The 26,338-nt window shown below is 39.6% G+C and overlaps 1 protein-coding gene across 2 annotated transcripts in view; it reads right to left on the reverse strand.

Moving 5' to 3' along the window:
- Positions 1-2,148: 2,148 nt before the first annotated feature.
- Positions 2,149-26,338, reverse strand: part of RAPGEF5 (Rap guanine nucleotide exchange factor 5) — a 158,445-nt gene continuing 134,255 nt past the window's right edge. For both annotated transcript variants that reach the window (XM_035316607.1, XM_035316608.1), the window contains 8 exons: positions 25,104-25,226; positions 23,671-23,849; positions 20,820-20,910; positions 18,360-18,410; positions 17,159-17,246; positions 13,977-14,041; positions 8,470-8,524; positions 2,149-5,798 (listed from right to left, as the gene is read on the reverse strand). In XM_035316607.1, the coding sequence (XP_035172498.1) occupies positions 5,680-5,798; positions 8,470-8,524; positions 13,977-14,041; positions 17,159-17,246; positions 18,360-18,410; positions 20,820-20,910; positions 23,671-23,849; positions 25,104-25,226 (771 nt within the window). In that variant the 3' untranslated portion in view covers positions 2,149-5,679. The remainder of the gene's footprint in view (positions 5,799-8,469; positions 8,525-13,976; positions 14,042-17,158; positions 17,247-18,359; positions 18,411-20,819; positions 20,911-23,670; positions 23,850-25,103; positions 25,227-26,338) is intronic.

The raw sequence follows: 26,338 nt of genomic DNA on the forward strand, positions 1-26,338 counted from the left end.
ACAGAAGGACAAACTGCTTATACACTAACCCTGCATTCTCCACTTCTTCCTACAAGGTAACAACTTAAGCAGGCCAATATACAGGTGCAATCAATCAGACCCACAATGAGCTTCCCCTTCACCTGCTGGGTTTATGTTGTCTCATGAATGGCTCTTCTCTCTCCTGAGACCCAAATTAATTTTTTTCCCCGGTCTTAAATGGTTTGTCTCTGCTTGCTGTGTTTTTATCAATGGTAAGGACAAGAATTACCTCTGTCCTGAGGATTCCCCATGGGGAAGCAGGACCAGGAAAGGGTTAACAACACCCTTCAGAGCAAAGGAAGCTTTCCAAGGCTTTCAAGATGATGCCCCTTTCCCTCCTTCCATAGTCATCCTGAGAAAGGTGAGGAATGGAAGATAATGCTGAAGCCCAGTCATTTTCCAAAACTGCAGAGTCTGGGATGATCTGTGAATGATGGTGCCTTTGCAAATCACTGGCAGTACAGAGCTCTGAGGTGGTGGAGTGAAAATGACAGTGAAAACTAAAAACCAGTATGCAGACTGCATCATCCCTGACCTCCGATGCCAGGCACTATCCAAAGTTCACTTTTCCTAGGCTTTCTGGGCCTTTACAAAGGTCTTATGAAGTCCACCAGCCTCCTCCCAGACAGGAGGCAATACAGAGGAGAATATTTCTCTCCTTGCTTCAAAGACTTTTATTTGCCCTGTGTCTGTAGGCCTCCACTGACAGATTAACTGCACTGTGTGATTCTCTGAACTCTGATACAACCATAGGCATTTTACAGTACTACTGGAGCTACTTGTGCATGGTGCTGTCAGCGTGACATGGTGGTCACTGTAGGAGGTGTAAATGTAGAGTGCTGGAGCCTGAGGAGGTGTTGTTTAACTTGCTGCTTTGGGCTGTGCTGTTTGTGTGCTCAGCTGCCTTCCCCATGGCAGAAGAGAGCATGACCCAGGGCAGGTGCCCAGTGTGGCATGGAAACCTATTGAGATGTGAAACAGAGAAGAGGGAATCACCTCTGCATAGGGCAGAGAGACTGCCTCAGGGTAGGTCAGTCCTGTTTTGTACAGTTCACCCCAGCAAATTACCCCCACCTGCTTCCTCCTGCCTTCCCACAGCAGCTTAAACTACAAGTTTTTGCCAATGAAGATCTTTTTTGGTTGACAAGAACAAGGGAACTTGTTCTTTATAGTTCGGCGAGATGGTTTGAAGAAACCACATTTGGAGATCAGCTGCTGAGTGCAGCAGCCTCTTCTTATGGTTCTTCTAGCACAGCTGGAGCTGAAGTACCTGTCCTCAGTCCTACATATCTCCATGGTCCTGACAGCATGGAAAAATCTTTAAATATTGTTATAGAGCTGTGTCAACATTTTGGGCTTGTACTGTTTCAATTATTCCAGTTTCAGTTATTATACACCCTACCCAGATATTACCCTGTCACACATACTTTGTTGATCAAGTGTAAGTCTAGGTAAGGTCCAGCCACTTAGAGGATGCATTACTGCCTGTTTGTAAAGCACTTCAAACAGACATCACACCGTAGGTACCAAGTACTATTTGTGTGTGAAATAACCAGGCTTGGCTTAGTGGTTCTTAGTTTATGAGTGGAAAGGATGGAAGGAGCAGACAAACCTCAGGTGCATTACAGAGCACTCACTGTTCGTAACAGGCTCTGACTCTCACACTCCAGACAAGCTGAGAGAAGGGAGAGGAAACCAGAGCAGCAGCAGCAGGGACAAATGATGCGAGGGGAAAGCATTTGCTCCCCTCGCTAAGAGGATCAAGTGCTGATAAGCAGACTCCAGGGAATTTGAAGATAAATGTGTACTCCTCCCCTCTCCCACAGGGACTTCTCACCGTGGCTCCAGGCCTCTCTTAGAGTGTGTGGTGATGATAAGGAACAGCTGAGACCCTGTTAATATAATCTCTGCTTCTGAAATCGCCTAGTATTTATCAGCATTAGCAAGACCCACCGACCAGAGAGGTACCAGTGGCTCCGAATGGAGCCAGGCTCCCAGGCAAGGTGCACACTGCATCTACCTCACAAACACAGCGAGGGGCTGCAGAACTGAAGAAGCATGAGCATAAAATATTCTGGTTAGGAACAAAAAGGATGTGCAATAGGCAGGAAGGCACAGAGCCCAGTCTTCATTAAGGTAGTTTTTATATTTGGAAAAGCAATATTAAAAAACACTGGAAAATGCAAGATAAATGTAACAGTTGCTTCTACAAGTTTTAACCTTGTATTGCTTGGCCATTTTGACATATAAATTATTGCTTACTAGCTCTCATAAATACACAACACAATTAATATGTACAGAGGCAGACAAGCATGAAATATGAAAAGGAAAACATTGGCAACATTGATTCTGGTAAATCAGATTATTTCATACATACCAGGTCTCATAGCAGTGGATAACTACTAGCTGTAGTCCCTGAGAAGTTAGGTAAATACCTTGATTTGGGGTTTTCTGTTTTATTACTTTTAATGCAAGCTGACAGCATTATGGCACTCAGAGAGAACATAACAGGCAGGTGTTCTTACCTCAGCTCACTGACTTCATCCCAGTATTTCTTAACAGTGTAATAAGATGACAATAAATAGGCTATGCAAATAAATATTACTCTGCTAAAATGTTTAGTATTTACATCTTTCTTTGTAATTTTACATCCGCATATCTTATTGTTTCAATATTTATTTTTTTTTGCCAGTGTCATGCAAATGCAGTTAACTTCTATCTGAGATGGGGTTAGAATCAAACAAGTAATGGAAGCATCTACATTTGATGCAGCAAAATCACACACCAGAGGTATAGAGTGACCTAGCCTTTTCCTTGGTTTTGTCTAATTACCTCTCCTAGCTACTAATGAAAATATGCAGAATATTTAACCTCAGGTGTGACTGTGATATACTGAACTTACAAGATTTGTGGATTTTATCCACATAACCTAAATGTGCTATTGGGCAAAAGATGAACAGTTTAAAAATCACAGTTTTACCTGTGCTGGACCCTGGGAGAGGCTATGTAGTGCCCCTGGCACTTTCACAGGAATTGTTTCTTCTCCCACGACACCTTCAAAGTGCCTGCCAGTCTGAAGCCCAGCTCTGCAATACTTTAGGTGTTGAAGGAAGACTTTGACAGGCCTTTTTGTTAGACGTATCATGTAGGCTACTTGCCTTTCCTTCAAGCTAACAGTTTTAAGACCCATATTTTCAATGTGAAATTGATGCACCGATGTCAGCCCCTCAGACCATTAAGTCATATTCAAATAACAAAGGCCACTATGAAAACTAGCTCGTAAAGTTTTAAAAAATAGTCCAATTAGCCAGAACTTGGATAACATGCTTAGTGCTGGCTTTGTGCCTTCAAACTGATTTCATGCCAGCTGTAAAGAACAGACAACACCCGATTCAGTATGAAGTTACAGTGGTGCAGAAAGCCAATGCTCAGGCTGGCTCGAAGCCCACTGGTACAACGTTACCCAACAATTCGCTTCAGCCAGTTTGAACTGGCAGTGAGGAGCCTTCAAGCTGGCTTTAGCATACTTTCAAATCAAAGCCAGAGCAGTTGTCTTTTTTTTAATTATTATTATTTTTCCCTTCTTTCATTTCCTTTATTCTTCTCTGGCACTGCTGCTGCTTCAACAGCAGTAACCACCAAAACTATCACAGAGCTGAATGCAGTGAACCGCAAATACTTTCTCATGCTCCCTCTCCCACAGATTTCAACAGAACTTGTGGAATAGTATTACAACGTGTGCTAATGCATGCAGTCAGGTCTACATGCAGGCTCTTAAAAATAACGTCGTAGTAATGAGATTTCACAAGGGGGAGCTCAAAAACCAGCAGACAATGCAGGTAATGCATCTAGGGTGGGGATTCAGGGAGTGCTGGAGCCAGAGGAAGAACTGCAACAAAACAAGAGGCAAATTCAACCCATGGTTTGTGTTCTTACACTGCAAAAAGGGAGTCCACTGCAGCTAGTATCCTCATCTGAACAGTTTTGGTCTGTTTGCACAAAAGACTTATTTACAGTATGTGCAGTCACATCTACAGAAGAACATAGGAAATTTTTACTCCATGGCCAGCAAGAGTTTATTTTTTTCTTTCTTTTTACTGGGTAAAAAGATTATTTTTTCTAAAAAACAAAACAAAACAAAACAAAAACATATAGTATTTGATAATAACAAAGTACAAGCAAATACATTTCTGAAACATCTGTTTCCTTTACAATAGATCTATACAATATTTCACAGATGGGAAAACTGAATGCATTCTACAGATTTCCCCCACAGACTACTTATTAAAGCTGCTTTTTAAAAATCCCTTTAAACCAGAGATAACACAATGATGAAGAGCATGCTACTTCAGTAGATCCACATCTCAATAAAGGAGCATCTTCTTGGACATCTTCCTCACGTGGAAAACATAGGATAGAGACAGGCAGAGTGGTGCAACATATCCACCTCCCTGCTCTGCAAAGGGACTGTTACTGCAAGTCTGTGTATGAATGAGTGCCAGGAAGAGCAGCACACATTATTTTGTGTAACTTCTTCATGCTGAAAAGTGGAGTTATTGTGACAGTGGCGTGTAGATTTTGGTCAGCTGTAGACAGGACATTAGAAATGCTGCCTCAATATGTGCCCAGAAGTACTACTTTTAATGACATGAAAATTGGCTAAGGAAAATGTGTGAGGTGCAGAGAAGCAGAAAGGGACCCTAATGCTGACAGCCTGATGTCTATGCAGGTTGTTACACTGGTACCCTGCAGGGTGTAGAGTGCTCTTCTTTAGGAACTGGAAGCTTGTGTGAGTTAGGTGAAATCTTACCTGCTAAAAGAGAGCATTTCCAGAAGGTTAGTTAGGAATGTAGATGAGCGTAGGCATTGCTTCTGAATTGACACAGAGGAGGGTGCAATCCAAGCTGAAAAAAACCAGCTCCTGCTATAATAGTCTATAACCCTTTAGCTGCAGATCTAGTACTAAATCTGAAATAAATGAAAAGGAAGAAAGTAACACCTTTGTTGTGTACAAACAATTGTGTCCAGAAACTGCAACAGAAGTGGATTGGCTCCTACAGTGTTTTATAAAGCAGATTTCTAAGGGACCATTACAGTATCAACTGTTTACTGACCTCCAAATCATGACACACTCTTGAACTTCACGTGGTGTGCTGCCTTTTTATGTTCCAGTCCTTGGTTGTCCGTACTTATCCCAGACAAGATGCTCCAATGGACGCAGGGGAGCTGCCCAGATTCCACAGTATTTTTGGCAACCTTGAATTAGCGAGGTACATACTGCGACCAACTGTGAACCCCCTTGCTTCATGTTGCTTGCTGCAATGGTTTGCTGCTGTGACACGATGCTTCCTTTCTTTCTAATACTGGTAGAATCTGCATTGAAAGCTACACTGGACCAAACAATATTTTCACAGAAACCAAGCTCTTGAGCTCAAAGAACACTGCTCCGCTTGGTGACGAGCGGGGACGGCACCAAGCTTGCCCTGCAGCTCTCTGAGCAGCTTCTTTGCTTGCTCTGCCCGATTTTCCTGTGCATGTTGTGTGAGCTACTGATAAAACTCAGTAAACTGTTCTCATATAGGGAAGCAACATGCTTGGCATAAACATTCACTTAATTCAAAGTGCTGCAGTTACAAGGTTATACGAAGCTGTGTACGCTCACACGCGCGGCTCTATCCTGTGAGAAAGCTCAAAGAGAGCTTGCTGGTTGTCGATGACATGCAGGTGGTGGACATATGGCTTCAGTTCATGGTGCTCTTTCGAAGGAACTTCATTGCCTACAATGGACAGAGAAAGGGAAGGAATCAGAGGGCTGTGCCTTGCCTGGTGCTCATTTCTGCGTGCCAGCGACCCAAAGGACTTGATATTTCAGTGCAACCTATGAGGTAACAGATACAGGAAAGGGGAGGAGGAAGGAAGAAGTAGACAATACCAGCCAGCTGGCACGCATGTAGGCATAGCAGGAGGGGTAAGCGGGTGGCAGGACATTGAACTTCCCAAGAGGAAGATGTGCTCCTGCTGGGAGCATGGGTAGCATGTCCTCTGCGTGGGTAGTTCAAGGGCTCCCTCATGCTGCTCTGGCAGAGCAACAGGTAATCCTGAGCAGGGGCGGGTGACCCAGCCTGTAACTCCTACAGTTTCAGCATGAATAGGTAAGATAGCAGGCCCCTGAGTCATTTCCTTTGGAGCAGGTGAAGGGCGACAATGCAGCAGCTGGATGCTGAAGTTCTTCAAAGGTGCTCTGGCAGGCCCCTGGGTTTTCATCTGTTATGCTTTTGATTTCTAATAACAGAATCTCACTGCTCTTTCATGGGAGCTTATATGGCAAGAGGAGTTAGCTGTGCAACTTGCAAATTCAAGGGTGGCTTGAAGAGCGTGTGTTTTCTGCCACAGTTGTTAAGCTTGGCATGAGCTTTTGGGAACTCACCACCTGTGAAACCTTCCAGCATTGCTGGTGACCGGCAGAGGCAGAAAAGGAAAAGCTAAGTCCATTGCTACTGAGACAGGCAGAGAAAACAACAAGACACGTTGCCCTCCATTGCTGTCTGCTGACAAACTGGCGAAGGCTGAAAAGCTCTGTTCCAGTTCTTGTCCTCAGGGAATTTTTAATAACATTACCATAAATTAAAGAAGAAAACCCTCAAAACTCCTCAAACCAATCAGCTTAACTTGCACGCTCCCTCCCTCTCTTTTGTTTCATTATCATCCTTTTTTCCACACTCTCCAGCTACATGAGAAGCTTTCCAGGAACCAACCATCCTACTAGTTTCTACTAAGTACTATTTAATGCTATGAAAGTAACGTGGGATGTCAAAGCAGCAGCTTCTACATGCAGCTGCTAATGGTGTTCCTGGGAAGCTATTTTTAGGAGCTATTTCTAAGCACCTATCTGACTTCAGAAATGTGGGAGAGAACAGGACAATGTGATAAATCTCTGTCAGAATATATCAGTGACCTTTCTGGTCCTGGGGAATAGATCACAGCAGCTGTGGTGCATGTATTGAGAAACATTTGTATTTCTCATTAATACCTGAAATTACAAAAAGCTTCAACTGTGTTATTTGTTCGGGCTGCTCTGCCTGATTTTGGAAATGTTATTATTAGTTTTCAGGATATAAAAGCATTATTTCCCTTAAAAATGCATTTCAGTCTTGCTTGGAACCTAATCAGTTTCTGATTCAGAAAGACACTTAATAGACATGATACAGTTCACAAATAATAATAATATTCCTTGCTTGGCTTTGTTTGAGTTATTTCCTACAGTAAGGTGCCTGCTGCTCTCAGGCCAATCTGGGAGTTGATGCAGTAGAAAGATTCACATTCCTGAGAGCAAAATAAGCCCACTAGAAAAGGAAACTGTCCATAAAGTTTCAATAAATATTCAGTGAATTCATTTCATGCCTAAACGAATCTAACAAACAAACAAAACAAAAAAAGTGTGCCTACAGGGATATCTGTATAAGCTGCTTTTTAATGCCAGCTTCACAATAAATCAAGTCTGTGGTAAAAATAAAAAAGCAATCGTGTACTTCAAACTACCAGATTATATGATAAATCTCAGATATTAGCCTTAGATTTATGTTGCAACACTTACAAAACCACTCATAAAAATATAATTAAAAAAAAAAAAAAAAAAAGATGAGGTGAAAGCTTTGCAAAGAAGCTGCAAAAAAAATTCACCTCACTGTAAGGAACCAATGCTACCATTTTATAATGCCAAACAAAAGGCATTCTAACGTATAGATATATGGGTTGGATTATTCATTATTTCCTTCAGTTTCTGGTTTAACAGAAGAAAACCAAAAAAAAAGTATGTAATTCTTCCTCTCCCATTCTTTCTGTATGTATGTATTAAAATAACACAAAAACCATAATAGTAAGCAACCTTTCTTTTTTAAAAAAGTCAGTGCATAAACAAGTAATTTTATAGAAAAAAAAAAGTATTCAAAAATCTTATAGTACCTATAGCTTTCCAAGGTAAATGTATTTATACACAAAATTTTTTTTTATTTTTTTTATTTTTCTTTTTTTTTTTTTTTTGGTCAGAGCCTGTGCTGCCAGCTGCTGAAAATACAGATGCAAAGAAGAAGATTCAAATTCTTTCTCCCTAACCGTGAAAATCCCACATTCATGCTACAGCACAGTTCTGAAGCTCTTTCAAAAAGGAGGTTTTAGTGGCCTCAGTAAATTACATGTTCAGTGTGTGGCTTAAAAAAACTCTAACCACTTCCTAAGGAAGTGTGGTGTTTGTCCCCCTCCTGTGTTTAACCTCTCTGCAGAGAATGAGAACTGCTGAGAAGGAGAAAAACAAGGTTCCTCCACAAGAAAAGCAAGTGGCAAGAAGGAGGGAAGGAAGGAGGGAAGGAGGGAGGGAGGGAGGAAAAGAATAATCGTAATCACCCTCAAGTCTGTAAAAAGTCAAACCAAGTAGCAAATCTGGCTACTCACCGAACTGGTTATTTCTGCAATGTCTCAACGATCGAACAGTATCTGCAATCATGTGCTGCAAAGACAGGACAGATAAAACGTCAGTGCAAAAATCAGAGATGGCTTCTGTCATTAAAAATATCCTTAAAAATCTCCTCGCCTTATGCTGTAAAGCAAAAATCAACTGTAGTAAAGTAGAAAATGATGACAGTGGGGGAACAACGGAAAGGCTACTGTGCTCTCTGGCTCAGTGATAATATATGATGAAACAAGATTAGTTCAGGAGGTCCTTATTGGTATTGCACAGATTAAATGAGAACAACTCCCAAAGAGCCCATGGAAAGCAGTAATGAAAAACAGCCATACAATTACTTATTTTTTGTTCCCGTGACTTTTATTAAACTGAAAAGCTACAGGAGGGAAGTTGTGTGGATTAGCTGGGTATTTCTGCATTCAACTCCTGTCTTTAGTGCACTGTCCAGGGCTTCCAGTATTCTGCAACCTCTCCTTGTGTCTCCACATGTTGTCTAATTGGGCTGCAAGCTCTCTGTGGCCCAGCCAAAACCTCAGCATATATCCATACACTGCCTAGCATGAGCAGGTCCTAGTATCAGTTAGGCAGTTTTCTGGGGTACAATAACCAACACACAAAAATAACAGCCACATCCCAGATAGAGCAAGCACCCTGACATCTCCATATGTTTTCCAATGAATGGCATACCATTTAAAAAAGCTGATGTTAACAGGAATATGTTATTCTCTTACCCCCCAAAAGGAGCATTTTGTCCCATTTTGGCAGACTAATGTATAAGCACAGTAAATGACTTGGAACCTTCCACACTCACAAGATACCTGCCTATAGAATAGGGAACAAAAAGCATTCCTAGGTAATTAAAACAGAAAGTTGCATTGCAGAAGAACATAAGTAATAATGAACCAGTCTTCCCCTATGTGTCTCTAAGAAAGATGTACTTTTTAATTTACCGGGCTTTCCAACCAAAGAAGAAAGATTTTAATGCTCTGAGAAAATGAAGTCCTGGAAAAATGAGATGTAAAGAATACCATTGGAAAAAAAAAATGACTTTTGGTCTTAACAAAGCATTAATGAGAGCTTTTCATGGTTCTTCAAGATTTGACTCCAAAATTCACCTTCAACTGATGCTGGAACAAAAAATATCTTTAAACTTTCTTTCCTATCCATAAATCAGAGGTAAGAAAGATTAAGAAAGATGCATTTGTAGTTGTGAGCTTCTCCCCATTTAGCATGGGGCCATGTACAATGTTTCAGCAGCTATTTATATTCAGATTCTCGCATGGTAGAATAATTAAAGCCATCTTTGGATCATTGGTTACAGAATCATAATTCATCTGAAAGACTGCTGCAACTGCCATACGGTGGTGCCACAAGAACTGGAAACATCTTTCCTTGGCCATTCACTTGAAGAATATCATGGTAGTGCAGGTAGGAAATTGAGGCTACATGGGAGATTTCAGTGCTTCTTAATACACTCCTGCAAGTATTTTTCCTCCCCTGAGTTACAAATATTTGTCCATTTTACAGTTCCAACAAATCATAACTCATGATACATGGTTTACTTTGATACGGCATTTATTTAAAACATTGCCATTTTACTGTTCTTCTGAGGTACAGCAAATTTTGGATGTTCACTTAGATTACGCAGAGGAAATAAAAGATTTCAGTCTGGTTTCTCATTCAGGCTCAGGTCTTCAACCTACAAAAACTGGAACTGTTCACTACAAATCAGCAAAGTACACTCATTTTCACTAGATTTCACCCATAAATTTGTTGAAGCATCACTCTTATTTATTTGATTGCTTCAGTGATAGAAAAGTGAAAACATACTGAATTTGGCCAACAACTTCTCAACAAATCTGCTCAACAATTTAAGCAAAGTGCTTAATTATTCATTGCAAAACTGTACATGTGGTTCTCACATCTCCCTCAAAAATATACAGGTGGAACAGATGACCTGTCCTCAGCAAAATATGTTTAAAATCAGAATGACATAGAGCAGCTCATCTCTCAACACTCAGAGAGTAGCTTACAGAATTCCTCGGCAGGAAAGCTTAACACAAGAAAAACAGCTTTAATAGAAACTTCATACTCAGTGAATAAATTTTTAAAATATATATTTTTGCTACTTGTGCTTCTTTTGCCATGCAATCACGCAATCTCTTGTGCTGATATTGTTGCACTGATTATAATGAAGTTCCCAAGAGATGTCCTTCATGGTCAATAGTGCGAGTATTGGGAAAGCTACAACTTCCACTACTGCTGCTGCTGTGATATTTCTAACATATAAACATAGAATGGTTTTCATAATGTTCAGCTGGTACCCTTTGAATCTAGCTTCTAGAAGTGAGAGACCCCCCTTAGTGCACACGTTGTCATTCTGTGCTGCCTCTTTTATCAGTCAGTGTGGGGTCCATCCCAAGGCAGCTTCTGAAGGTGATGCTCTGGTACACTCTGTTAAAGCAGAATCCCAAATCTCTCTTCTTTACTAGCCCAATTAGAGCCTCTGTCCATTTCCAACTCTCTGGGATCCAATTGTAATACAGAAAATCACCTTATTCATCTGCAAAGTAAATGCTATTTCCTGACTGTTTAAACAGATGTTTGCGTACCATTAGTGTGATGAATAACACATTTCTTGTGGGTTTTCAGCCTCCCAGCTACCTAGGATCATTAGCACTCCTTTAACTGATGATAGCAAAAGCTCAGTCTTGGGAATTGTAGAGATATTTGGGGGGTGGGGTAGGTTGAAAATCTTCAGCTGCACGTACATTTCTCACTGCTGAAGGTACTATGTAAGATGGCATTATCTAAAACGGTAATGGCCACTGACCTGTATTAGTTTGTTGAAGTGTATGTAAGACATGTCCTTGTTAAGATATGGGTGATGGCTGCCTACTGAAAAAAAATTGAAGCCACAATTCAGTGAAACAGCTCACTAAATACATGGAAATATGGAAAAAATGAGATATCTTCAGATGTAACTGTATAAGACTGTATTTTCTTTTATCGATGAAGAGTGTATGGTACTAAATAGTGATCTAACTCTATTGTAGAGTTTACCCAACATAAAGTTAAATAAACCACTGCAATCCCTTCAACTTTTTCTATTACTGGGTAACGTTCCAAAGACAAAAGATCATTTCTTTTTCTACTCTTCACAGATTTTTTTCTTTATATTTTGAATTAACTTTGTCTTCATTGCAATCATGTCATGTCAAATCAAGTTCAGTCACGGTAGGATTTTGTGGCCATGATGGCCTAAGAATATAAAATAAGCAGGGACTGTAGTAAGAGATTATATATTTTATTAAACCAACTGATATTACTGGAAAAAAACAATGGTTCAGACTAACAAGTCTTCCTTCAGGTCAAGAGCTTAATGCAGACCTGAAATATTTCAAAAGTACTGACTCAAATGAAGACATAATAAATCATCTTTGCTTTGAAATTCATAAGCAGAAACTCTACGCATTTATGACAGTGAGTAAGTTCCTTCCCCAGAGCAGTAATCTGCTATGGTAGAATAATTCTTTTCTTCTTTTTCTGCAACAGCAAATTTGCAGGTGAAGTTCTGCAGCTTGACCCAAACTAAGCAGGAGTCAATGTCAACCCTAATTTTTCTCAAGCAGTCAGAAAGTGCTCAGCACAGTAATAAAACACCAGAAAAGACTTTCTTCACTGGGACAAAGCCTTTACAAGTAGAAAAGAAACATGGACATATACATGGTGATGTGTGAAGCGTCTTGTTAGTACATTCATGCCCAGAGACTAAATACCTTAGAATCCAAATGATCCAGCGTGACATATACTGTCTGAGTTTCCGCTACACCCCTATTTAAATCTCTTCTAAGCTTCCACTTCTGTAGCTTGCACTGTTGTCTGCATTCATATGTACACAGCACTTGGGACAACCATGAGGTAACACGTTCCCCAGGGCACGATCTGACTAACAATTTGGAAGTGTCAGTGTTAGCAACCCTTACCCCACCACCATGACACAGACTCTTCCCCCATTTAAGATGCCCATTTATCCCTTTGCATCAAAAAGGTGAAATCCTGGCTCACTGAAGTCAATTAGCAAAGATCTCACCACCTCTGTAGACACAGTGGTGACAAGAAGGATAAGAAATCTTACCAAGCAAGCCCAGCATACATTAAATGTATACATGACATTAAACAAACAAACAAACAACAAGGTCTGGCTAAGACTGAAATAAGAATCATATCCTACATATCCACTAAATTAATATGTGGGCCAGTGGGGGGAATTCAGTAACAATGATTGTGCATCAAGGGCTAGTTTAATTTACATGTTAATTGGATGCACTTCCAAGAGGCAATGAAGAAGAACATGCTAATGAGTTTTATGCAAACACCTAAAGGTCAAACAGTTAATGGACTTGGGACAAGGAAACCTTTCATTAAATGCAAATCAGTGGTCTCCTAAACTCTGCAACAAGAAAAGGTACAAGAATCAAATAGAAAACAAGAAAAGAGGATCTCAGGTTCAGAAGACAAAGTCTACATCTGCTTTTAGGTTGAAAGACAATGTATATTATGATAGGATGTGAAAAAAAAAAAAAAAAAAAAAAGTTCAACATCTGGCTCATGAATAACTCCCTGTTTTCATGTTCATTCTTGAACAAGTGTAAACACATGGAGAAAATAGGTAGGAACAATTCCCCGGGAACAACCATCTGGACTCACAGTCCCATAGCACATCTAGAGCAACCAGGAAGAACATTTTGGTTTCTTGATCAAATAGGCCAGACAAACAAAATCAAAGTTTCTCCATGCCAACACTGCTCTGATGTTTAAGCTATGGTTTTCAGTGCTACAGAAGTGTTATCAACAAAGAACTAGAGCAAATGAAAGAAATAAAAACTCCATCTGGAATATCATGCCAGCATAGTCTAGATACAAAGCTATTAAGTTGCCTTCTATATAACACTTAATATAGTTATATGTACAGTCAGTTTAATTCACATTTTAGGCATTAATATCTTCATCATCTAACCTAGATGAAAAATTTTACTTTAATTTGAGATCCTTGGAATTAGCATACCAGGCACTAGTGTTAAACTAGACCTACCTTTTCTATGGTGCCTTGAGAAAAGAGAAAACAACAGAGAGAGAGCTCAAGCAGGTAGACTTAACTGAGGAGAAACAGTCCACAAAGTGGCGTAAAGGAACAGGGTTCTTTGGGAATGAACTGAGTGGACTGTGTGACACAGACGCTGGATACTGCTGGCTTAACTATTTTACAGGACAAAAGGGGGGAGGAAGGAATGAGAAGAGGAAAAGAGGAAGGAGGCAGGGGAGTTGAACTGTTGGCTGTTTTATCCTGTTTGCTCTTTGAAGCAGCAGAACTAACCTCTGTTTACTTCCTCCTCTTTCACTCACAAGAAAACCTTTTAGTCTTGTAAGTGGGGGAAAGGGAAGAAGAGAATGAGAATTTCTATGAAAAATGGGAACAACAAAATTAACTTACCAGTTTTTCAAAATTAACAAGGTTATCCAGAAATGTTTTATTTCCTTCATGGATGAATGTTACATCTGGAAAAAAAAAAAAAAAAAAAAAAAAAAAAAGGGAAAAGAATTATTTTTAATGGCTTTGTGGTTCAGTACAAAGAAATAAAATGACTAAACAGCAATAACAACAACAACAACAACAAAAAGAGGAAAATATCCCACTAAGGATTGCCGTAACACCTTAGAAAAAGAGAACAAAAGCTTGGCATAATGATAGACATTACATGCATGTGGTAAAAATATGATTTTCAAGTGAGAGCCTAGATTTCTTCCTGGTCTCTGCACTCTCGAGATCGATCTGGCCACACTACCCATAGCTGTGCCCAGGCTGGGGCTTGCTGGTCCCTGAGCCCAGAGCTCCAGAGGGGCAGAGCTACCAGGCATGGGGTCAGCTCTGACACCCCTTCATCTCTCTCCGTTGGGCACCATGACTCTGAAGTCCCCACAGAGATGTGAGCTATAGCAGTGGCCAGCCAGTGAGGCCAACACAAGTGACTAAACTGGAGTTGAAAGCCTAGGTTGGAGTAGGCATTGTGGCTAGGCAAACCCTAGGGAGTTAAAAGACTCTTACACAGTATTGTTGGAGAGAATTTGCAAAGGTTAAAAAAAGGTCAGTGAAAGGAAAAGGTCTATATTTGACTCCAGGAAGGGAACTGAACACACTGTAATGAACTGGAGGGAGAAGAAAAATTAAAACAGGCAAAACAAACATTGTGAGGTTAAGATTACAATTAGAACTGTAACTGGAGATCATTTTTTTCCCATTTTCTTATGCCTGCTAGGGCATGAAGCAATACCTGCCTCAGACATGCAAAAACTGAGGTCATGGGCAGACTACCTGTGAAGCTCTGCCTCCAATGGTATATTCTCTGGGTGAGAAAAGTACTAGAAGGAACGCCACCACCATCCATACGTCCTTATCACCTCCCTCTTGCTTTAGCTGTGCACCGCATGGATGCATGTATACCCACAAGGACCAGGAGCAGCCAGCACTGGTTTAAAGAGATGGGACTCTGACACCATTACTTTGCAAAAGTCACAGCTCTCTCTGCTGAGGTGCCAACCTCCAGTACACCACTATACATCTCAGCATTTCCCTGTGCTCATGCCCAGTTGGTTCCCAAACTGAGTGCCAGTTTTGGGGGGGGTTAGGACAAGAACCTGCAGCTGACACTTGGGTTGCTTTATCAACCTCCCTCATGCTACCCCAAAACAGTCAACCTGATTTATTTCCTTTTGTTTCAAAGATTCGCTCTGTGCCTGAGGGAGATTTTGTAATTGCTTAGAATGGAAATGTTAATGGCTCGATATGAGGTTGGAAACCTGAGGCTGGGACTCATTAGGCAGAGCTCTGCCTGAGGGGTGATGGGGAGCCAGGATCTGCTTGGGGACTCCTCAGCAAGTGGGGCAAGCATGGGGATATGCTAGGCATGCCTCCAGAGCCTCTCTGCATCTGGATGGAACCCTAAAAAAACAGAGGGGAAGGAGGGAACAGGACTGTCTGCACCTCCTCCACCTTTGGGGCACCAAGGGAAAAGGACAGGGAAAGGACACGGCTTCAGGACCTACTTGGCAGGCAGGCATTACTTGTCTCTGTATCAGTGCAGTGAAAAAATGTCACTTCTAATGAGGAACTTCTACTGGAAGCAGAAATTTCCAGACAGCTTTTTAAGTCTGTGACTGCAATGGATATCTCTCAGGGTGGAAGGAACAGAAATTTGCTTTGCGGCCAACAACTAAGAGTCTAGATAAATTCAGTGGAGCAGAAAATTGCATCTGAGCTATGTTGTAATGGTACAACACAGCATTTTATTGCATATTTGAAAAATCTGCTTGATTTTCTAATGCTGTCTGTGCTGTAAGAGAGCTCTGCATTTAAATTTAATTAACTTTAAAAGGACACTCTGAAGTTATTTTTCATAATTAGAGAAAGGTTTTTACTGATCTTATTTTTTTTTCTTGAAACAACTTTTCTTCCTCTTGTGTTGAAATACAGTTAATTTGTTGACTTATTAATGATTTCTGTGCTATTTAAGCTTATTTTATGGTTTTGTAAATTATTTTAATACAAACACGTTTGATACAGCATGTAGTCACATGTACTATGCAATATATTCATAATTACCCACCTGGGCAACATCTCCTTAAGGATCACTCTGTATTGAAGAAGCTTACTTATTTTGCAGTCTTCTTGTTATATCCAACACACTTTAGAGACATGAGAGCACGCTGCATGAATGCACTTATAAAAACGTGCACGCTTTTATACCCTGTATTGCAGCGCTGTGCAAACATCATTGCTACACGTTACTTGTTTATGTTTGCCTTCTTCTGAAGTCTTGATAATTGCATCCATCGGAATTTATGCAAACTCCTTTGATGCATGCAAAGAGGAGAAGTGCCTTATGGCTCCCAAACTGTCACCAGCTTGTTTGGAGAACAGTCTTCAAACATTTTAAACCTGCAGCAGTAGCAGGTTAGCATAAACAGCCTAACGAGAACACTTTCAGAATACAGAGCTAATCAAATGAATTTGTCATGTTCAAGACAAGACGATTAATAATTAATGACGCTGAGATAATGGAGTATTTGAAATACCTGCCACTGAATTAGCTGCCCAGCTCACTGCATTAAGCAAGCAGTTTTATTGCATCTCTCAGACCTATGGGAGGCTTGACAACCTCCTCTCAGGACAGAGGAAAGAGGCAGATCTGTAGCTCTACAAAATCTGTAACACCAGTCAGTTTTGCTTCAAGGAGGCCAGGCAAACCCTCCCAACAGCAGTGTGACCATGGTTGCTTGCGTGTATACAGTCTGCAGGACCCACGGCACCGCTGTCTGCCTGCCAGCCTCAAGGGGATGCAACCGCAGCCACCACAGGCTGCTCTCTGCCCATGCCTGCCAGGGAAAGCACTGCCATTTGAAAAATTGTGTGAAAATTGCCATTTTCCCAGTCTTAAAAAGCAGCCGTGTTTATTATTATTGAGACTGAGCACTATCTTGTAGGTATCCTCATGTCTGCCACACACATCACAACCCCATGTGAAGGAAAAATCACCTTATAATTATTAACTAACCATCACAAATCTCTGTACATGCACTGGCATGACAAAAAAACAGCAGACAAGCTTAAAACAATACCTTTCAGAAGTAAGGGCATGAAGGGAATTTTCGGAGATTTCATTTTCTTGAATGCATCTCTGTAAGCTTTGTGATTCAGAGAAGGGTCCTACAAAACCATTTGGGTAATAGAGAGAAAAATCAATAAGCTATAAAAAGAACAATTCTAAATCCATTATCAGCTTACGATCTGAACATGACTTAGATATAAAAAGGTTTATTCGGGAAACGAGGTAGATAAAGGTTTTCTAAACTAGGTGACTTACTAAACTTAACAGGAAATGTAAACAATGAAAACAACAAAAGCAATTATGTTCCTCCAGATGAAACAGTTCTAAAAATGGAGTAAGCTGCAGAACAGATCCACTTTGCTCTATGATTTCCCCACAAATTTCTATTAGCAAAATATCTTCAGCTTACTTTCTAGCACTGATTATACCCTTGGAATATATTGCTGATGAATTTCTTCTTAAAAACAAAACACCTCCTTACTTGCTCCCTCTCCCCCAATAACCAAGAAACAAAATTACCTAGTCTCAGATCAAAGGAACATATTGGACATTGTCAAAGAAAATAAGAGACTATGTATCAGTGGTGTTGTGTAATTCAAAAACTCATCTCGATTTCCTTTATAAACAAGCGGATTTGTACACCAGCTCACAGACAATCTTGAAAACATGTTAATTAATAAAGGACTCAAAGTGCAAAAGCATGACAATTGTTAAAGGCTGGATTTCATGCTCCCCGCACTAGGCAGCGATCTCACCAGGCATCCAGCTCCCTGACAGCCAGAGGAAACACTTATTTACTCAGCTTTGATAATGGTGACAAAGATCCCTAGCCTCTGCTTTTTTATTTTATTTTATTTTTTTTTATTTTTAACTTTTTAAAGCTACCCTCCTTGTCTCCTAATCTGCAGCACATTTCTTTGGATAGAAGACGATTAACCACCAGAGCGACAGAACAGTTTCCAAACTGGTACTGGTGAAAAAGCGACATGTTTGCCTCTGTCTGCCTTTCCTCCAGCTGTCAGGAACAGGACCTGTTTCTTTTTTGGACACCACCTCTGAGCTCTGGAGAGCTTTGTGTCCTATGGCAAACCATTGATGTGACGTGACCAAGTTCCAGCCCCAGACAATGACAGGCAGTCTTGAAATAAATTACAAAGAAGGATGGCAAGTAAAGACAAGCAACTCTGTTGGGCTGTCAACAATGTACTTACTGTCAAACTTTCCAGTTCAGTGAAAAGTTTCTTGAACTTCCCAGGAATTTTCTGAAGTGGGGAACACAGAGAGAGGAAATAAATAAATAAATAAATAAATAAATAAATAAATTTGATTTAAAAAGGTAGAAAAATATTTTTTTTCCCATGAGACTGATTTTTTGCACTTCCTCAGGCAGTTGCCTCCACTCCTCAGCTCCTAGCACCCTACTTGCAGACCTGAACATAATGCCTGTGCCTGCAACCTCACCTCCACACCTTCACCATTCTTCTACAAAAAATACATGTTAGCAGCCATTTTTATTTTCTTGCCCAGCCTCCATCTGTTGCATTTATCAAGACAGTAACAGTAGCATTGACTGAGGATTCAGATTCTGTAATCACAACCAAGTTAAATATTCTTTTTGTAATTGCTCTCTCTCTCTAAACTATGGGCTCTGGAAATGAATCGGCATAACACTCCGTGATGTTCAATACACCACCCTGGTTCTTACCCATGGTATTCCATGTTGTTCTCAGAGAAAGAGAACTTCCCTTAAAAAATGAGTACCCGATCTCTGAAGTCTCATCCTAATTCCACAGGGAACTGCACAAAATGCTCTCCTTAGGAGCTCAGGTACAACATAACTTCTTCCTTCATCCCCTATATGCTAATGCCTGCTCTATTCCACAAGCATCCACTCTCTAAGATGCTTTAATGGATTCACCACATACTCAAAGCAATTGTTCAATTTGAATTTTGCTGATGGTATTTCAGACTTGAAGAAGGGTGTGTGGACCTGAATGTTTGTGTATTTTTTTTCAAGCTACACTGGTTAGCTCCAGTAGAATATACCCCCTTACTACAAATCTTGCCTTGCCTTAGACCCCAACAGCCACAATGACACTACCAAAGAGATTTAGAACAATTAAGATTAAGTGGATGAGCTGTACGATTAAAATGCTAAGATAACTGAATGTGGAATTGCAATTGCACATTTTTAATATATTCAATCAGTGAATCTTAGGCTCATTAAAACACTGCATAGTGTGGAAAAAACGTAGAATATGCTCAGGGTATATTACTTGTTTAAGAATTCAAGCGCAGAACCAATATAGTTTAGTGTGTAAATTGTTGCTTAAATTTAGGTGGCTTCATTTACATGTGTAAGTAATTATAATTAATTTATAAACATTGCTCTACTTTCTAGAAGTCACGTTACTAATGCAAATAACCTTCTGCTTTTGAAATTTCCAGTGCAGTAAATTTTTATAAAAAAAACACATGCAACTTCATAAATATTTTACATACAGGAACTTGACATATTTACAATGATACATATGCAGAGGCACTCCCTGTTCAGACACGCAATACATTTTGTTCTTCGCAGAGAAGAACATCTGTGGCGCATGATTTTCAGAGGAGTCTCACCATGCTAGAGAGCTCTGTGTGCTTGCAGGCTGGAGACACTTACACCATTGCCACATGTATTTAGTCCCTTCCACTCTTCTACCAAAGCCCAAAGAAAAGGGATGAAGTCAACCCATAAGAGCAGGCAAAGGCAAATATTCCCTGGTGGGCAAGGCATTTTAGGAGCTGGAGAAACAAGGGGTTTCTGTATTGTTGTCCTCAGGTGTGTATTTTTTATTTTTTTATTTTATTTTTTTTGCTTTATCTGTTATTTAAAATAGCCTTGCTTATCCAAGTCCCTGTAAACTCCATCCCAAAGCAGCAGTAATTGCCCTCATTTCTCTACATGCCAATGTCACTGACATACACAGTGATGTTTTCACATGCATGATTTCAGCTAAGAGAGAAAGACTGCACTGGACTGTGTTAGATAGCTTTGTGACCCTTCAACTGCCATTGGGTTTCAGCTGCTGGTGCTCAAGGGCATCTCCAACAAAGGAGATCACAGTTATTCTTTTTCACTTTGTGTTACAGGTTCATGTTTTTTGAGTACTGCCCACTTGCGGTGCTAGGTGGGTGGCAAGGGATGAAATTTCTCTGCATATTACATTAAATGACTTCTTCCTCCATTTTAGTTTCATCAGCAAAGATATATATATCTTGAATAAATGAAATTATTCCATAATAAGGTATGCTTTTTTTAGAACCAATCTTATAAGACTTTCTGTTCTGACATATACTTAAAATGCTAAGATAATGTACCTGACTTCGCCCCCCCCCCCCAAAAAAAACCCTTCCCCCCATCCACACCAACCCCCCTCTTTCACAAACGGGTAAGATCTCCTTGCTTTGCTCTTATTTAAAAGCTCTGGAAAGGCACATTTAGTTTTATTTGAATGGCTGTGTACCTACAGCTTCAGGTCACAGTAAAGTTTCTCTAGTGGCACTTGCCCTCTGTTAGATTTCAGCATGAAAAACAAATAATTAGGAAGAAAAGGTAATTCACCAGTACACAACATAGATGAGAAATGTTTCTGACAGGGTCTAAAAGATGCAAAGATATGTCTTACCTCCCAGGTCTGAGACAGCCGGCTGACAGACGCAGTGTTGAGACCCATAACAATAGCAAAGAATGAATTCAGATTTCTTTGGGCTTTACAGCTGTGGAATAAAAATATGAATGCTGTATTCTGATTTTTTGTCCTTAGAATAAGAGATAAATGGAATGCACAGGTATCCTAGGTTACTGAGCCCAATTTCAACTCTCAGCACTAACATACAATCATCTTCCACATAATGAACTCATTAAATGTCCTATCATGGCCACCTGCAGTCTAGGTGATGTGGTCTCTAAGAAGTTTTTTAGCACACATTCCACTCTCTCATCAACCCTGTTGTTGGCAGGTTATTTTTCTTCCTTTGCTGTCAGAAGTAATTTTCCCTTTTCAATGTTCAAGTTACTCTCTGCTGTCCTTTACCATAAAGAATAATTCCTTGACCTCTATTGTGTTGTATTATAAATATTTTCATCCCCTCTTTCATCTTTTCTGTAAATTGTACATCATTGGTTCCTTCAATTTTTCCTTGTGGTCATGGTGCGCAATCTATTTCTCCATATTGCTATTATCTTTCATTGAATTCTTTGTAATTCATTTTAACTTTTCTCCCTGCTCTACTTCTTACCAAGGATATGTGTGAGACAGTGGGAAAGGAAGGAGAAGCACAATTACTGCTTCGCCTCTAAGTTCTTACATCTTTCTCCTATGCAAGTATAAAACAAATATAAAATATATTTACTTGGAACAGCGTCACACTTTGTCCTTGTCTTTAATTTGTCATCTATTATCACCTGAAGACCTTTGTCACAGCACTGTTCTTTACAATCACACAGTTATTTCTTCAGCTCAGTATTAGCATTCCCTAGCTGAATTACTTTGCATCTATCTAAATTAAATCTTATCCCACTGTTGTTTGCACATGCCACTAGACTCCTTAGATCATTCATTCCTTTTTTTTTAAATCCTCCAATGCATTTGCAGTCCCTCATCATTTTTATTGTCTGAAAATCTGATTAATGTTCAATTTACATATCCCTATAAATTAGTTGCAGTTTGCACTTGTTCCAATAGTGGTCCCTGTGGAATTTGCTTGATACCTCTATTCTTTGATGTTTCACTACATACAGTTGGCCCCTGCTTATTTCTAGTCCATTAGGAAATTTGAAATCCTGAAATAAAAAGACGTGTGTGTGTAAGAGAGAATCCTCTCTTGATGATTTTAGGTATGAGTGAATCCACTGTCTTCACTGGATTAATCACCTTTGAAAAGCACATGCCAAGGCCTTAGACTGGAAACTCTCTGGCACTTGTTACAAGTTTGTATAAAGCTCTCACTCATCATGGCGTACCATCTCTAGGTGGCACATCTCTCACTTAACTTCAACAGTCTTGAAGCTAAAAGAGAAAAAAGGGAGCAGTCTGAGCTGCTCTCAGTTCCCTACCTCTCTGCCTTGGTCATAAACAAAACAGCAGGGCTGCTTGGCCTGTGGCTGCGCATAGCACGCTATTTCTCCACCCTAACTTGTCCAGAATTTATGAGATATGATAATGTTTTCTTTAAGAAAGATGTTTTTTTGGATTAAAACAAGACCTCAGCGAACTAGATACTGTCCTATTTGCATAGCAGTATGCAGATTTTGACATAACTGATCTGATGGGTGCTTCTCCAGTGCACTGGGAGAGCCTGTCTTCCATTTACTGACAACTGTATTTAGTTTCCACAACTTCGACTATTCACTTAAGAGACACAGAATTAATTCACATAGAGAAACATTCTAGTCTGGAGACAAATATATCCCTATTCATGTAGGACAGATATGAAACTTTTCTTGGAATGAAAATTAACGCTATTGTTGTGCAAGCAAGGCACACAGAACCAACCAGTTTTGACGTAATTGGACCAAACTTGGCCATTGATAAGGCAGAAAATGAAAGCATTACTGTATACCCCAGAACTTGCAACCTAAATCAAATCACATTTATGAGTTACACTAGATTAGATTAGAAAAAATCATTTCACCAAAGGCACTGCTTCAGTAGAGAACAGCCTTTTGTGTGTAACTGCCTTGCAAATTAAATCAACCCAGTCAATGAGGGGAACAAATTATATATTTTCCATGAACATGCATATTCAAATATTGCAAAAGACCAACAAGTGGAGAAAGAGGCAAGAAGAATGGTTGCACATATTTAAATTGGTCCATTCCCTTGGTTACCAAAATAAGAATAATTACAGAGAGAAGAAATCTCTGTGTATAGTATATCTGTATTTTGTTCCAAGGCATAGAATAAATGCCAGTATTACTTATAATAGTGCAAGAATAGAATGCCATATCTAATTAGTGAAGAACCTCTGCCTTCCCCTTCCCTTCCCCCCCACCCTTTCCAACAAATTAAAAGAGTATTCCAAACAGGATTGCATAGGGCAACAGCTTACTGCAGCCAGTTTCCTCTCAAGAGGTAGGCCTTTAAAACAGTTTTCTGGTTTTCTTGTAGTCTTTGGAGAATGAATGTTGCTGCTTAATTAGTTTTGTAACACACTTCCTCAGGTTAGCCTTGATAAGAAAGGAGATATCCCTACATCATCAGGGATTTTGCAGTTGATGCTGCAAATACACTGGCTAAGTAGCTGGGGAGATTTGAACATCATGTACTCCACCACATCAAATTTTGGCCAGTATTTGCTGTTGTTTTTTATGGACTGTTTTATCTAGGTATGGTTACTACACTCTTAGAACTCAGGATGGCAAATTAGGTTTTTGTCTTTGCTTTGCACCTAATTCTCTTTTCCACCCATATATATAGATAGATATATATAAAGCATTTGAAGTCAAGGATTTTTGTTGCAACTTTAGAAACTTACTGGGCAGCAATCTTGATGAACTTTTTGACCAGCTGTACACGCTTGCAGAGCTGGCTGCAGAGGAGTATCTCAGTGGCAACCCAAAGCTGGACCTCATTGCATCTTTGAAGCAGAAGACTGAGATTCTCAGTGTTTTCAGCACTGCCCTGTCTGCTGAATGTGAAGTATATGAGCTCTTGCTGGAAGACATTGTTGATATTATTAGGGATACAAAAATGATTTAAATATAAATAAGTTATAAATTATGATGAATATTTCTGAGACAAGGTTTGGATACAAATGGCTATTTTTTATTGTCCATGAGCCAATCACAAATGATTCAGTTTTCAGGTTTGGCTTAGCAGTCTAGAGGCTTATTACAGTATTCAGGTGAATTGGAAGTGCTGCAAGATGTACTTTTCTATTAAGATTTCCTGCAATTCCACTTCTAGTTTCAGGAAGATACGGGACATAACTAATCTGTCTCTTTCTGAATTTCATCACTTCTGTTCCAGCATGAAGAAGCAACCAAACCCCAGAGCACTACAGAATTTGAAAAATTTCCATTCCAATTTCTTGCTAAAAATGGCCAAATTTTCATGAACAGAAGCATGGATCTTGCTTTCTGTGCAAATAATAATAATAAATAAAATAAAAATAAAAATAATAAAAATCTTGACTAGCTCTGGTTTTAAAGTGTCTAACATGAGTAAAAGAACATGAAATGAAAGATCAAGGAAAGCAACTGATGAGAGGCGAGGGAATTTCCCAGTCACTTTCTCAGAAAGTCATCACACTTTTCACTGAATGATATTTTCAAGTGACATTTTGTACTGTTAGCTGTGTGTTTTACTCAGTAGCTCACAGCAGAACTTAACAAAGTCTTTGGGCACTGAAGTGGGATATTATGACATTTTATATAGCCTGCCCGGTGTTTTTTTATCTCACTGAAACCTAACCTGAGCAGTAATGTGAACATCTAAGTTGCTGAAATAGTGATTATATTTATTTATTATTATTTTTTTTTTGTGATTAAAGCAAAATCTAGGTCACTTATTCATAGAGTCCTATATTTACTGGAATATTGTCAAGTGCAAACGACAAATTGCGTACACAACACATTAATACAGATAGTTTTTAGAGAATCATCACGATCTTTTACTATCTTGAGGCAAGTTTCAATAAAACCCACCGTGTATACAGGGAACATAAGATGTACCACCACAGGGAAGTTACAAACCTTTGTCAAACTTTTGCAGTATCAAGGATTACAACACATCTCTTGGACCTGATTCAATACCACTACTGAGAACTGTGACATCATATTGTCATGACAGTGAACCAAGAACCAAGGAATACTAATGCTCCAAAATCCTGGTGCAATATCAAGACACCAAAGCAATATACTGCTGCATGAAAACAATGTACTTGTAAGTGGGCATGGTGCTCCTTACCTCATGAATTGCGTTGAAGAGGCTCCAGTCAAAATTCGTTAGTTCTAAGGCAAGATCCCAGGTGTTGATTCCCAAAATTCTCACAGACCGTTGCTGTAACTCCTCGTTTTCAGCAAATGGGTTCTAAATAATTGAAAAGAACAAAAATTTCTGAGCAAATGCCAAAAGCTTCACAATGAAACAGATGTTAGACCAAGGTACAAAACAGAGCTGAGTAAGTAATCTTCTAAGTGCACTGAGGTGTTTTTTTTTCCACACTAATCAAAATCAATGAGTTATTGCCTATTTAATAAATAGTCTGAAACAAGAATTGGTCAATAGGATCAATGATTTCCCATTGCATTAGGATTTCTCCTTCCCATTCTCTTATTCTCTCTAAACTTTGAGTGTAGAACACTGACCAAACAGGTAATGAACATACTGAAAATATAACTTCTGAAATTATCAAAAAAGTAAATTTTGTCACCAGGAATTTTTTGCATTACAAGGTAAAGGAGTCATCCTGCAAACACACCTGCTTCAGAATAAATATACAAAACTTGCCACCAATCCACATACATGTACAAACAGCATAAATTCAACATAATTTACTCCAAGTGCAGTTGCCAACAAACAGTAAAACACTGCAGGTCCAGATTCATAAAGGTTACTTAGGTTATCACCGTGAAGTTCACTGGTACTGCTGGTATTAAGGGTCATTTCACATTTCCATTATTAGCTCTGATTTTCAAAGGTTTGTATTTCTCCTGGGTTTTTTACCTCATCAGTCTGAAACCTAGCACATGAACCATCTGCCAAGATGAAAGATTGTTCTTATCAGTTAAGCCATTACTTTGGTGCTATATTTTTGACAGTTACAGCAAGTTTTGCAATTTTTATTATGCAACTAATGAAACTAGATTGGCTGTCACCTGTCTGTACTAGAAACCCTTCCTTAATATTAGCATTTTTAGAGGTAGCTAGAATGCTGGAGATAATGGGGATGACAGATTACAATGATATCAGCATCTCAGCTCTTCAGGGCACATTGATCCAACAAAATGTAAATAGACATTTCTCATTGCTAGGATGAATGCACGGATACTTGTGCTGACAACAAATAAAAGTCAGATGCAATACTGTCCCCGCACTTTCCTCAAAGCATATGAATAATTAGCATAAAAGATTAAATCTTGGAGTACCTGCCTCACTGAGGTTTTGGGAAAGCACAGGGAGAGAGATTTTTCAATGCCATT

Source organism: Oxyura jamaicensis, chromosome 2, assembly GCF_011077185.1.
Source record: "Oxyura jamaicensis isolate SHBP4307 breed ruddy duck chromosome 2, BPBGC_Ojam_1.0, whole genome shotgun sequence".
NCBI classification, from domain to species: Eukaryota; Metazoa; Chordata; class Aves; order Anseriformes; family Anatidae; genus Oxyura; species Oxyura jamaicensis.